The sequence below is a fragment of the Lontra canadensis genome, unplaced genomic scaffold (assembly GCF_010015895.1).
Source record: "Lontra canadensis isolate GAN:19392208 unplaced genomic scaffold, GSC_riverotter_1.0 scaffold8, whole genome shotgun sequence".
Taxonomy (NCBI): domain Eukaryota; kingdom Metazoa; phylum Chordata; class Mammalia; order Carnivora; family Mustelidae; genus Lontra; species Lontra canadensis.
In genome coordinates this window covers 12,012,843-12,027,219 of record NW_022631002.1, presented here as the reverse complement: position 1 = coordinate 12,027,219, position 14,377 = coordinate 12,012,843, and the positions used below count along the sequence as shown (strand labels likewise).

The 14,377-nt window shown below is 47.7% G+C and overlaps 1 protein-coding gene across 1 annotated transcript in view; it reads right to left on the bottom strand.

Annotated features, from left to right (window-relative positions):
* FA2H (fatty acid 2-hydroxylase) overlaps positions 1–13,786 on the bottom strand; it is a 47,345-nt gene extending 33,559 nt beyond the window's left edge. The window contains exon 1 of the mRNA XM_032853960.1: positions 13,027–13,786. Coding sequence (XP_032709851.1) covers positions 13,027–13,674 — 648 coding nt within the window. The 5' untranslated portion in view covers positions 13,675–13,786. The remainder of the gene's footprint in view (positions 1–13,026) is intronic.
* Between the last annotated feature and the right edge of the window lie 591 nt (positions 13,787–14,377).

Here is a 14,377-nt window from a genome sequence, read left to right as displayed (position 1 = left end):
ATAGCCTCTCAGGTTCTGAAGACATCCATCTCTCAACAGGAATCTACCTTTTCTCAGCAGAAGTTGGGGATGAGGGGGTTTGTAGTCATCCTCATTCTGTTCAACATACACGTTTGGTCTTACAGATCTCCTGCGACCAAACCCTGTAGGGATGCAGGGAATGATGGAGCTGAGGCCGGGAGAGTTTAAATTACTCACACAGTGTCACATAGTCAATGGGACACACAGCTGGACCAGGGCACAGGTCTTGGGCTGCAGACTCCAGGCCCCTGCTCTTTCTGGCTGTGTTGGGGAGAGGGTGGGTGGCCTGCACAGCTGCTCTGTGCCAAGCCGCATGCTCAGAGCTTGGGGATGCCGATTCTTAAGTAATCCCGAGAGATCTGCCCACTGTGCAACTTTCACCCTTCCAGTTTTCCATCCCATTTTCCCTTTGCCCTTAGCTTTCTAGAACAGAGGGCAGCAAATTTGACGGAGCTTCTGAGCCACATGGGGTGCTTGTCTAAAACACAGATTTCTGGTCTTGTCTCCAGAGAGTCTTTTTCCTTTAAAGATTTATTTATTTATTTATTGGGTGGGGGCAGACGGGGAGAGAGAAAAATCTCAAGCAGACTTCCTGCTGATTACAGAGCCTGATGTAGGGCTTGATCCCACAACCCCGAGATCTTGACCAGAGCCAAAATCAAGAGTTGGACAACATAACCAACTGAGCCATGTCCATCTAGGTTGTCTGAGTGGCAAAGTAGTTTAATGATATCGGTACTGGGCGGAATGGTGTCTCCAGCCCCTACCCCACCACCCAGACCAAATTCATGTTCACCCAGAACCTGTGAATGCGATTTTATTTGGAAACAGGGTATTTGCAGATGTAATCCTGTTCCTTTAAGGTCATACTGGGTTAAGGTGGACTGGAAATCCAGTATAACTGGTGTCCTCAAAGGAGGGGGGGGGACTTGGAGATGCAGAGATACAGGGAAAAGTGCATTTGTGCGGACGGAGGCAGAGATTGAAGGGATGTACCTGTAAGCCAAGAAACCAAAAAAGAGGCAAACAGATTCTCCGTCAGCGCCTCGGGAAGGAACCAACTCTGCTCCTACCCCAGTTTCAGACTTCCAGTCTCTGGGACTGAGAAGAAACATTTCTCTCATTTTAAGCCACCTCCTTTGGGGTACTGCTCTAGGAAAGTAGCACAATATTACTAGAAATGTGATGCTTTGTTGCACGTAACAGTTCAAGTGTTGTTGCTTTATTTTTCCACTGATTTAAGAACACACATTTCTCTGGAATGCCTATAATGTGACTACTTAGTTTTTCCCCAGTGTTTTATTATTGAAAAATTTTAAACTGCAGTCAAGCTGAAAGAACCCCTCTACCTAAGTCCTACCATTTATTCATATCCTATGGGTTCTTTTTTTTTTTTTAAGATTTTATTTATTTATTTGACAGAGAGAGATCACAAGTAGGCAGAGAGGCAGGCAGAGAGAGAGGAAGAAGCAGCAGGCTCCCCACTGAGCAGAGAGCCCGATGCGGGGCTCGATCCCAGGACCCTGAGATCATGACCTGAGCCGAAGGCAGCGGCTAAACCCGCTGAGCCACCCAGGCGCCCCCTATGGGTTCTTTTTAAAAACAATCTTTAAAAGTTTGCATATATTAACACCTAACACGTGTAATCATAAGGCATATCCAAAGGCATGATTACTAAATAAATGTGAAATTTATTTGCCTCTCTTTAAAAAATGTGGGTCTAATTTCCATATAGTAAAGATGACCTATCTTTCTTTCTTTCTTTTTTTTTTAAAGATTTTATTTATTCATTTGCAAGAGAGAGCGAGTGAGAGAGCACGGGCCGAGGAGGGGGAAAGGGAGAGGAACAAGCTGACCCCTGGCTGATCAGGGAGCTGGACACCAGGACTCGGTCCCAGGACCCTGGGATCATGACTTGAGGCAAAGGCAGATGCCTAACTGACTGAGCTACCCAGATGACCCAAAGTTTATCAATCTTAAGTGTATAGTTTGATAAGTTTTGACAGTCATGTGCTTCCTTGTACCCAATGTCCAAATCAAGATATAGAACATTTCCATCATCCCTGGAAGACCAGGAATCTATTTTTAAGGAGTTTGTCTTTTGATTTTGATGAAGGAAGGTGGGGCAATAAGCATCCAGTTCCCTCGGCCAGAGGGCCAAGAAGTATGAGATTTACAGCACTTTGCAAGAAGGACCCTAGGTTCCCTGCTAGTAAACGTGGCTATCTCACTGTTCTTCTAGCTTCTAATGACAGGCTGTGGGTGGACACAATACCAGGAAGGTGCACAGGACCACCCATGTCCAGAATTCTAGCCACAAGCCCGCCTCCACGCACTCTCTCCACACCCCTCCGCACCCCTACATTCCCTGCTGAAATAATTACCATTCCATGACCACTAGGACACCCACTTTGCGTGCCCCCTTCCCTTCCAGTCTTGGTGACTAGGGCCTGTCGCCTGCGTGGGCTTCCTTGAGCTGCTTACTCCCTGCTTTGGCCACATGACCTCAGTGTCCAGGGCATGCTAGACAGCCCCAGCTGTGAAAGTCAAGACCAGCAACATTGCCCAGAAATGATGCTCAGTCCCTGTCCGGCCCTTTGCTTTCTCTAGTGGAGCAGGTGGGGGCAAAATCCTGGCTGGAATGGAACAGAAGGAAGACGGAGAGAAAAACAAAATGAAACAAAACAAAAACAAAAACAAAAAACTAAAGGCTGAAACCTAATAAAAAATTAGTGGTTTCCATGGTACAGAATAAAGCCTCAAATGGACCAAACCATATCTTTGAATGGTTGATGTATGATAAAGGTATTTTTTAAACCAGTAGGAAAAGTGATTATTCCATAAATCTACTGGGATAACCAGTTGGTCATTTGGAAAAATATAAACCTAAAATAATCTCTATTTTGTTCCTTATACCAAAAAAAATTTCAGGTAGATAATAAATTCAAGAAAAAACAAACAATAACAAAAACATTAAGCATAACATTATTAGCAAGATACAAACATATTTAAGATTTTATGTATTTTAGAGAGAGAGAAAACATGTGTGCAAATACCCGTGAGCAAGGAGAGGAGCAGAGGGGGAGGGGGAGGGAGAGAAAGAGAGAAACTCAAGCAGACTCCCTGCTGAGCATGGAGCCTGACATGAATCTCAGTCCCACGACCCTGAGATCATGACCTGAGCCAAAACCAAGAGTCAGAGGCTTAACCAACTGAGCCACCCAGGCTCCCTGATACTAAAATATATTTTTTAAAGATTTTATTTATTTGACAGAGAGAGAGAGTACAAGCGAGGAGGGGGGAGTGGCAGGCATAAAGAGAGGGACAAGAATGCTTCCTGCTAAGCAGGGAGCCAACACAACGCGGGGCTCGAAACCAGGACCCTGGGATCATGACCTGAGCTGAAGACAGATGCTTAACTGACTAAACAACCCAGGCACCCCTACAATATATTTTATGTATAAAATCTTCAAGTAGAGGTGGTCTTTCTAAGAATGATAAAACAGTATGTTTTACAATATAGATATTTTAAAGGTTTAAATGGAGAAAAAACATTAAAGGAGTCAAAAGACAAATGAAAACTAAAGGACAAATAGTAATACATACGATAGAAATGGTCTAATATCCTTCACATATAAAGAGTGATTATAAATCAATAAGAAAAAGATTCCCCTTGGTTAAGGTTTGTCCCTATGTATGTGCAGTGGAAATACCAGGGACCTTGAGACCCGCCACATTCCAGGATCTCTTAGAACTACACGTTTTTCATCTATGAGATGGGAGAACTAACCAAACTATTAGTTCTAGAAGGATCATTATTATCCAAGTGTTCTTTTTCTGAGTCCCTGGAGATTCAAGTTGCAAAGGTCACCAAAAATCACCTTAACGTGCAACTATCTGCAAGCCAACTGACCATTTATGAGTTTAGTTCATGCTTAAACATTGACCCCTGCCTCCTCCCAGATCCCCATAGTCTACTCGGCAAAGTGATGGTTGGGGTTGCTGTCATCCGACAACATACAATGTAACAAAATGCAAACCCACAACAAAGTGAAATTGAAAATCAATGCCAAAAACCAAAAATTTCATGAAGTCAATGAAGCGGAAAGAAAACCGTTTTACTCGCAATTCAACTACAAAATAAGGACCTGGCAAAGTTAGGCTGTTTAACACTGAAACACAGGTGACCAGCAAAGGATGAGGCTCTTCAAAAGAGAATGAATGACCTGTTTATCAAAGGATCAAGAGAGATCCCTAGCTCTTAAATACTCTTACAAAAAGACTCTTAATGTGTGAAAAGCCAATGTGAAGTTTGGAATGCCACATTGTGCTTTCATACACTTTTGCCAGAAAAACTGCTCATGTGCACAAAACCCACATGACTTGATTTATTTGTTCAATCTAAAAACCTGCACGCAAGTGCAATCTTAATTTGGTTGTCAGGTTAAAATAAATGAAAAAAAATTTTCAGTTTCATTTTTGTTTTAATTTTTTTTTTTTTTTAAGTAATCTCTGTGCACAACTTGGGGCTCAAAGTCATGACCCTGAGATCAAGAGTCTTACGTTCTACCAACTGACCCAGGCAGGCACCCCGTCATTTCCATTTTTAAAGATAATCAGTTCCCGTCTCCCAATCCCTATTCCATTTTCTATGAGATCTAGTCTTCATTTAAAGTAGATTCATTTCAAGTGACTTTTTTCCTAGGAGTCAAGGACCTTCCTATTTAGGTCCAAGGAACAACGGAATTTTTTTTTTTTTTTTTTTTAAGATTTTATTTATTTGTCAGAGAGAGAGTACACACAAGCAGGCAGAGAGGCAGGCAGAGAGAGAGGAGGAAGCAGGCTCCCTGCCGAGCAAGGAGCCTGATGCGGGACTCGATCCCAGAACCCCAGGATCATGACCCGAGCCGAAGGCAGCGGCTTAGCCAACTGAGCCACCCAGGCGTCCCAACAACGGAATTTTTTACGGCACCCTATTTGCAACGTGCAAAAGCCATTACACTTGGCATGCCAATGGGTCTTCCCTGGATAAGAGAAAACGACCACTAAGGCAGGCTACTCTAGCCTTGTCCCTGGCTTGGGGGGAGTGGTATATAGGGTCACAGAAGCCATCTCCAGGTGCCCCAGTGCGGATGTCCTTTATTCTTCCACGGCAGCCAGACTCACAGTGTGGGCCTTGAATTGACTTAAAAATTTTTGAGGTCTGTCTTTTGTCTCTGTGGATAAATGAGGCCCGTTTCATAGACTTTTGTTATTATAGAAGACTAAGGACTAGGGGCACCTGGGTGACTCAGTTAAACGTCTGCCTTTGGCTTAGGTCATGATCCCATCATCTTGGGATCGAGCCCCATGTCAGGCACTCTGCCTGCTTGGGCATAAGTACGCTCTGTCAGATTAAAAAAAAAAAAAAAAAAAAGACTAGAGCTTAGTGACTGAGTGGGTTCTTATGGACCACAGACATTTGGAACTAATAAAACTAAAACTATTACTAGAGATCCACTTTCCAGTGGGACATCTGAGCTAAACACTGTTGGGAAGGTTCTAGGGGCACAGAAGAATGTAGAGAACTAGACTAACTTTTAAATTCTATTCCCTTTAAAGAAGAAATTAAGACTACCTCACATAATTATCAACCAAGTCTATTGTAGATCGCAAGGTTGACCTGCATAGTCACGCATTCTTGTAACAACAGAATTTCTGGCTGTTAGTTTTCCCAGGACAGGACTTGACGACATATTTATATGCATCACAGCCCCCCAAATTTGCTTATCTGGTACCACTACTTAAATACCTTGCAATATACTATCAAGGCAGGAAAACAAAATATTTGGCGAACTGTGCCTCACAACAAAAAATCTTGAGTATTGGGCGCCTGGGTGGCTCAGTGGGTTAAAGCCTCTGCCTTTGGCTCAGGTCATGGTCCCAGGGTCCTGGGATTGAGCCCCACATTGGGCTCTCTGCTCGGCAGGGAGCCTGCTTCCTCCTCTCTCTCTGCCTGCCTCTCCGCCTACTTGTGATCTCTGTCTGTCAAATCAATAAATAAAATCTTTTAAAAAAAATCTTGAGTATGAAGTTTAAATATCATATCAACCTAGATGAGCAGTGATTAGAGAAGATAGAGGACCGCAGTTCCAAGGATATATCCTTTAGAGAAATTTTCATGAAAAGACGCAGGAAAGAGTAAATAGAACTGGAAATCCAGGCATCCTGGGTCCTGCCTGTGCATGTCATGCAGGCACTTAAAGCCACATGGGGCTGGCCACAGCCCTGAGAGCAATGAGGGCTCTCGACAGGCATTTTCTGTGACCGACTTCATGCCCACCCCCGCAGGGGACTCATGGGCATGTGTGAATGGCAGTGGCTGGTCTAGAAGACACTGGCCAGCTCTCTGGCTGAGAATAACCAGGGACAAAGGAAGAAATGAGTGTGTCCCTGGATAGCCCTCCATCCTTTCCACCAAACTCCCAGACCTTTCAGCCAACAAAGAGGAACTGGAAAAAGATTTTTTTTTTTTTAAACTTTGTAACTCTTGAAGTATTTTGTGTGTGCTAAGATGACCACTTTCCTTTTTCATTATTTGTAGGTTTTGGTTTTCCAAGCAGTTTACTCATTCACCGACTCAAACATTGATTCGTTCCTGTTGGCATATACTGACGTGCTAGTGTGTCCTAGAGGAACCCAGATGAATCAGACAGTTCCAGTGTTCAGAGAGTTTATGGTTTAGTCGACAAGATTGGACACAGAGAGAAAAACACAGTAAATAAGGAAGAACGTTATGAACTCTGTAACGCAGGTGCAGGCAAAGGGCGAGAAGCTCTGTGTAAGAAGCGGGCACCAGAGCGGGACAGAAAGGGTGTGGCCGTGGGCGGGCCCTAAGAGCTTGGGAATACTGCTGTGACAGGACAAAAGTCCCTTTAGGAAAGGTCGCAGGCATGGGAGTGCGGGAGAGATCTGCCTGGGAGACTGTTGCAAGAATGAGCTTAGGGGGGCGCTGGCCAGAGTGGGGCAGCAGCAGGGAGACATCCCAGAAGGAATCTGACTAAGGGTGCTCATGAGGATTAGAGTGTGGTCTGTGCCAAGCCAGCCACTCTGTCTTCCAGTTATTCTGCATTTTTTCCTTTCTACAGCCTATGGCTTCTCGAGGACAAAGAAGACAGTGCAGACAGTTGCCATCAATAGTAAGGAAGGGGCGCCTGGGTGGCTCAGTTAAGGGTCTGCCTTCAGCTTAGGTCATGATCTCGGGGTCCTGGGATCGAGTCCCAAGTCGCGCTCCCTGCTCAGCGGGGAGCCTGCTTCTTGCTCCTTCCCCTTCCCCTCCCTGCTCTCTCTCAACTAAAGAAATAAAACCTTTATTTAAAAAAAGTAAGGAAAACACAGATAATCTCCTAGACATAGTACTGAATGGAAGCAGCTATCCAGCAGAGCACACGTTCTACGGTTCCATTTAACCTCTGCAAACTTCTCTGAGAGATGCGGAGCATGAGAAACTAGCGAAGAAGCCTGAGAACGAATCACCAGGCTCCAGGTGGTGAGGTAGGTGCAGCAATGCACCCACCTGCCCCCCAGTCTATGTCCCCACACCTGGGACCCGGGAATATGTTATCCTACGTGGCAAAAAGGACTTTGCTGATGTGATTAAGTTTGGGACCTTGAGAAGGGGAGATGATCCTGGATGATCCTGGTGGCCTTAGTGTGGTCACAAGGGACCTTAGAAGTGAAGTATGAAGGCAGGAGAGTCAGAGAAGAAGAGACGTGAGAGCAAAGGTTGGAGAGATGCAACTCCTGGCTGGGGAAGCCAAGTATACCAGCAGTTTCTAAAAGCTGGAAAAGGGGGTCCCTGGGTGGCTCAGTTGGTTAGGCATCCAACTCTTGAGCTCAGCGTTGTGAGTTCAAGCGCTGTGCTGGGCTCCACGCTGGGTGTGGCGCCTACTTAAGAAATAAGTAGATAAAAACCACTGTTTGAAATAAATAAACAAATAAATAAAAGCTGGAAAAGGCAAGAAAATGGATTCTTCCTTAGAAACTTCAGAAGGAAGCCTGCTCTGCTGACTTATTTCTGACTTCTGAATTCTGGAACCATAACAGAATACCTCTGCGTTGCTTGAAGTCACTGAGTTCCTGGCGATCTGTTAGAGCAGCCACAGAAAACTCAAGCAGGTGTAGACCTAAAGGATGTGGTCTCCAGAAGCCAAGTGAAGAAAGTTTATCAAGGAAAAGGAATGGTGACTGCATCAAGAGTCGCTTCCAGACCAGGTGAGGTAAGGTGTGAACTGGTGACCGGGTTAGGCGAGGCAAAGGTCCCGATGACCCTGGCCAGGGAAAGCTGAGTGGTGGGGTTGGCACTCTGAGTCTTCCTGCACTTAGCTGTCCTATGCTATTGGATTACTCAAGCCCTGAGGCTCTGCGTGGCCAGACCCCCAAAGGCTGGCAGAAACACCCATGGGAGATATTGCGGACTTCTCAGCCAGAGAAGGACGCACCCTGTGGGAAAAGGACCCAGCGCCCAGTCATTTGGACATCAATTACGCCAACAGCACTGGCTGGGGAGTTGAGGTTTGTCTTCCTCCAAGGTCTTCTCGAACAGAGGGCTTCTATCCAGAAGCATGTGGACCTCCCAAGTCCACACGTGTATGTGTGTGTGGGGGGCGGGGAGTACAAGCCACCCTTTCACAGTTATTAGCCCCTTGACGGCAGGTTTGGAGTGAGGGGAGGATTCTGGTTGGACTATGATAAAAGCTGTCACTCTCTCACTAGAAAAATGCACAACCCCATTCACCAATCCCAGAAAATGATCCACAGAACACAGGGATTAAGAAACTCTGCTTTCTGTATTTTCCAGAGTATGATATTTACTCCACCGATGAGACCTAGGATGATTTTAGGAGATACAAGGGATAAGCATTTCTTATCTGAATAGCTCTCTGTTTTCAAGTGCACGTAAAACTTGTGATGTCACTGGTATTATTGCCTAGGGTGAGTAAGTGGGAAAATAGAGTCTACCTAAAGATAAATATTAAGTATAATAGTTCAAGTGGTATACCAATTTAGGGAAAAAAAACTTGACAGTGATTCATGGACACCCCAAGTCTGGGAAACACAGTATCTATGATCTTGGGAGGAGATTTGAACCCAAAGCACTTTCCTTTCCTAATTATTTCTTTTAAATGCCGACTGGAGCTCAGGGGCACCTGCTGGGTTCGGTTGTGCATCTAACTCCTGGTGTGAGCCCAGGTTGTGATCTCGGGGTTGTGAGGTGGCTCCCCATGTTGGGCTCTGTGCTCAGTGGGGAGTCTGCTTGGGATTCTCTCCCTCTGCCCCTCCCCCTGCTCGCATGCTCTCTTTCTCTCTCCCTCTTTCTCTCTCACTAAAATAGATAAATAAAAGGGCGTCTGGTGGCTCAGTCATTAAGCATCTGCCTTCAGCTCAGGTCATGATCCCTGGGTCCTGGGATCAAGCCCCTCATCGGGCTCCCTGCTCAGCAGGAAGCCTCCTCCCTCTCCCACTCCCCCTGCTAGTGTTCCCTCTCTCGCTGTGTCTCTCTCTCTGCCAAATCAATAAATAAAACCTTTAAAAAATAAAATAAAATAAATTAGATATATAAAATCTTAAAATAAATAAATAAATGCTGGTTGCAACTCGATAAATGGACCTCACACCCCCACTAACGACATGAGCTACAGCTAGAAGAACTGAGTTTGCAGTGAGGAGATTGACCACTCCCCCCACCCCTGTGGGTCAGGATGAGAAGAGGGCTTGATTTCTCTGCTCAGCCAGAGCCCTCTCACTCGCTCTAGGTGGGCAGCTCAACTTCCTCAAGTGCAAGACCATGGTCACAGCAGAACTTGTTTCATCCTGACAGTATGTGGGCTCAAACGAGTTTGACTTGTTTTGTGTGTGTGTGTGTGTGTGTGTGTGTGTGTGTACATATGTATGTCTTTGTGTGAGTGTGAATGTGTGTTAGAGTACCTAGGGGTGTGTGAGGAGGTGTGGCAAAATGGAGAACAGGGGAAACCAAAGGGACCAGACCTTCCTGGAAATTTCAGAGCAGAGCTCCAGGAGGCTCCCCTCCAAGGACTACACTGGGGAAGAAGGACTGCTAGAAGGAGAACCACTCATAAATGAACTTCAGGGGTGCCTGGGTGGCTCAGTGAAGCGTCTGCCTTCTGCTCAGGTCGTGATCCCAGGGTCCTGGGAATGAGCCCTCCATTGGGCTCCCTACTCAGGCTCTCTCTCTCAAATAAATAAATAAAATCTTCAAAAAAAAAAAAAGGAAAGAAAGAAAGAAAGAAAGAAAGAGAAAAAGGAAATGAACTCCAAACAAAAGGAGCTGGTTAATGACATTCCCCTTTCCCCTCTCCCCTCCTGGTCCACACATTATGGGAGCTGGGCTCGAAGCTCCCCACATGTCAGCATCTCTGGTCTAGCAGGAGGAGAGAAGGGAGGGGAGGAAAGCAATATGAAGGCTGCTTGAAAGGCTGAGCCAGAAAGAAGAACAGAGATGACTCCATTCGGGCCATAAGAAGAGAGCTTCTCTCTGTACAGGATACTCCATTCCAGTCTTCTCCTCTGACTACCTTCTCCCTCAGTTTAAAGACAACACTATACTAGTTTCCAGAAAAGAAATCCGTAGACAGAAGCTGGCAGGCAACTGGAGTGTTGGTTAAGTATGGCTGCTGGTCAAGTGTGAGCCTTGGGTCTATAAGCACGTTGTCAGTTTTTAGTTTTTTCCCCACATCCTCAGATTGGGGCTCAGATATAAGGATGTCTGCAGCGTGGCCGCATTGGGACTCTGGCTAACAGGTGAGGGCGGGGGTAGGAAGCAAATTTGGTCTCCATACTCTCTGAGTCCTCCCTGAGGGTCAGGTAAGGCAAAGCAAAGCGGAACAAAACAAAAGCAAACAAGTGTTGGGTGCTTAGCAGAGCTGGGAGGTAGAGCCATTGAGGGCTGCTGGCCTGGGGTGATCCTTGCTTTCTGGGAAGAGAAGCCTCACCCTAAGGCCCCTGTTCATAGGACACAGTTGCAGTGTAGGATGGCTCCCATGAGACATCACAAATCTCGAACTCTGTAGCTCGATTCCAGCCTCTCGCTTCCTGCACTCAGCTTGAGTTGTATCTACAGCTAAACCTCTCTGTCCCTTCAGCATGACCTGACGCCAAACACCAGCTGCCCGGATTCAGATGGGCTGCCGCTGCAGAATGCTGAGCCCTGGTATTTTACCTATGAAATCTCCCAAATTCAACCCCATCTCCCCTTGGCTACATGGTAGTCTCCTGCCTGGTCTCCTCACACCCCCTTGGGCTTCCTCTGTTCATTCTTGGCCCTGGAGCCAGGGTGTTCTTCCAAAGATGCAAATCTGACCACACCACACCCCTGCTTGATTGAATCCCTTCCCTGGTTTCCTGTCCTTCTTAGAATCGGGTCCCAAATCCTGCCCGCAGCCTAGGAGGCCCGGCATGATGTAGCTCCCGCTGATCGCTGGCCTCTTCCCCCTTCTCTCTCCTTGCCCACCAGCCTCTAGCCACACTGGTTTTATTTGTCCCTTGACTGTGCCAAGTCCTTACCCTTCAGGGCCTTCTTCACACATGCTGTTCCCTCTGTCTGGAATGCTCATCCCACCACACTTCACCAGGCGAACACCCAAACCATCAATTAACTCTCAGTGCAAATGTCACTTTCTCAAGAAAGCTCTTCTTGAACTCCTCACCTCCAAATCCACATTCTGATGGTACCAGATGATGAAATAATTATTGTACCATTAGTATGTTCCCTGATTAGCCTGTTAGCTCCAATAAGACTGTATTGGTTCTGTCCATTGGCACCTCCTCAGTGCCTAACTCAGTGCTGACAATTATCCAAGGACCAATGAGTGAGTGGATAAATGATTTACACATTAGACTAGACAGTGCCATGTGAAGCCACCAGGAGCAGTGAGAGACACGTCCTTTTATCCAAAGATCTAAAAGCACTTGCTGGGACCTCTCTGAAAACAAGAGGTAGAAGCAAGCAACAACTCTTGGCTTAATGCCCAAGCATGATGGTCCCACGGTCACCAGTCCTATAGCCACACCTGGAGTGAGTTTATCCCTAGCTCAGCCTACCTGGGGCCCTGTGGATGGAGCAATCCCCTGTATCCCAAGATCCTTGGGATGGAGATAGCATTGATTTCGGAGTTGGGTACATCTGGCTTTCCCACTAACTAGTTCTTTAACCTTAGACAAATTATAGAGCCTCCCTGAGCCTCAGTTTCCACACCTAAAATGGAGATTTAAAAAACTTACCCGAGGATCAGTTGGAGACCTAAATAGCATCACAAGGTGTCCTGCACGGCAGCAAGCGGTTCACAGGGCTAATCCCCGTGCCCACCCCTCCCCCGCCCAAACACTAGCTTACCCCTGTCATTTCGCCCTTTTGGACACCCATGCCAGCATGCAAGACAAGAAATAAAGGGAGGTCTGAGGGATGGGAGGACAGAGTCCACCCAAGAAACTGCCCCAACCTCTCCACCTACCCAAGGGAAGCCCTAGTGCACCAGGAAATCCAAACTGGCTGAGAAGGATAACTGATCTGTGACAACTGGAAGCAGCCCGAGGGTGAGATGGGGAGGGGAGGGCAGCTGGGGCTGGAAGCTATTATTCGACAGAAATGAAGAACAGATGCAAAGAGGGAGAGGCTGATGAAGGAACAGGAAGGAAAGCTTGGGAGCGTGAGGGGCTGGTAAAAGGTGATCCAAATTGTCAGAGGGCAGAGGCTGCACAAGGAACAACTAGGAAGGAGGGAGTAACTTGGGAGGTGGTGGAAGAGGGTCAGGTCAGGAGCAAGGCTGGAGAGGAAGGACAAGTCCTGGTGAGGGGGGCGGGTAGTGACCTGTTCCCTGGAGAGAAGGGGAAAGCGAAGCTGAGGGCGGAGGCTGTCACCTTGGGTCCTCCTAGAGGGCAGGTGGACCGGGCTTGCCAGTGCGTGGAGAGTGGGGGAGGGAAGAAGGGGAGCAAGGGGGAGGGATGTACCTGAGGGTCTCCTTTCAGTTCGCCCACGTAGTACTGCTCCAGCCAGCGGCGCGCGTTGGCCGAGTGTCGGTGCGGCGGCCCGTCCAGGTCCGCGCTAACATCCTCGCCAGCCCGCGCCCGCAGCAGCTGCTCGCCCCCCGGGTGGTGCCGCACGAAGCCAGTGAGGTCGTAGAGGCGGGCCCCGCAGCGGACCCAGCAGGCGCCGGCCGCCAGGCGCCGCTGGACCTCGGCGGGCGAGAAGGACACGGCGCGGGGCGGAGCGGGGGCCATGGCGGGAGACCGGAGCTCGCAGCTGGAAGCCCGGACTTCTGCTCGGCGGCAGCCCAACTCTCCTCTAACATCCCGGGAGCCGGGACGGTCTTGACGGGCCGTCAGCCACCGCACCTGCTCATTTGCATGCCGCCCTCCCATTGGCCGCTCGGCCGGACGCTGCCCGAGCCCGGAGGCTCCCTCTTCCTCATTGGCCGAGGGGAAGCCCCGGCGACCCGAACTGGGCGGGCCACCCTCTGCGGGCTGCCAGCCAGGTGGCCCTAGGCAGGTATAGGGCGCGCCCGCCAGGTGTGTCCCGTCGCAAGAGAAGAGCGAAGGGGACGGGCAGAAGCAGGCGGAGCAACTCTTCCTGTCGCGGGTGGCTGCATGGACGGACATCCTTGGTGGCCTGATCGCTTTTGGAATAACTCTTGCTGCTGCCCTTTGGGAGAAACTTGGCAGTTTTCGATTCTCAGGCTCCAGGAGGGGGCGAGGAGTGGGGGAGGCAGGGCGAAGACGAGAGTAAGGTGAGTGAGACTCTGGGCTCGGGCGCCCCCAAACTCCATAATCACAATCTATAATATTTTAATGTGATATTTAAAAAATCCTACCGTTACACAACAGTCGCGAATGTACTTAAGGCCACTGTACACTTAAAAATGGTTAAAATGGTAAATTTTAGAGACATTATATTTTTTCACAATAACAGTATGATAGTTATCACAAAATATAATAAAGTTGTTTGGTTTTTGTTTGTTTTGACAGAGAGAGAGGGCGCGAGCAGGGGAGGGGCAGAGGGAGAAGGAGTGAGAGAAAAACCGAAGCAGGCTCCATGCCCAGCACGGGTCGGACTGGGGCTCCATCTCACCACCCTGAGATCATGACCTGACCCCATCGAAAGCCTCACCCAACTAAGCCGCCCAGGTGCACCTATATTAAATAATTTTTTTAAATCATGTTTCTGTAAATAAAGCTTTATTGGAACCGGGGCTAGTGAGGCAAGAGAAGCAAGATGGTAAAGTGCAGGGTTGGACCTTGTCCTTGATATTTAAAATTTTGGTATTGTGTTCATTATGGATTATTTTTTGCCTTAATTTTGAAT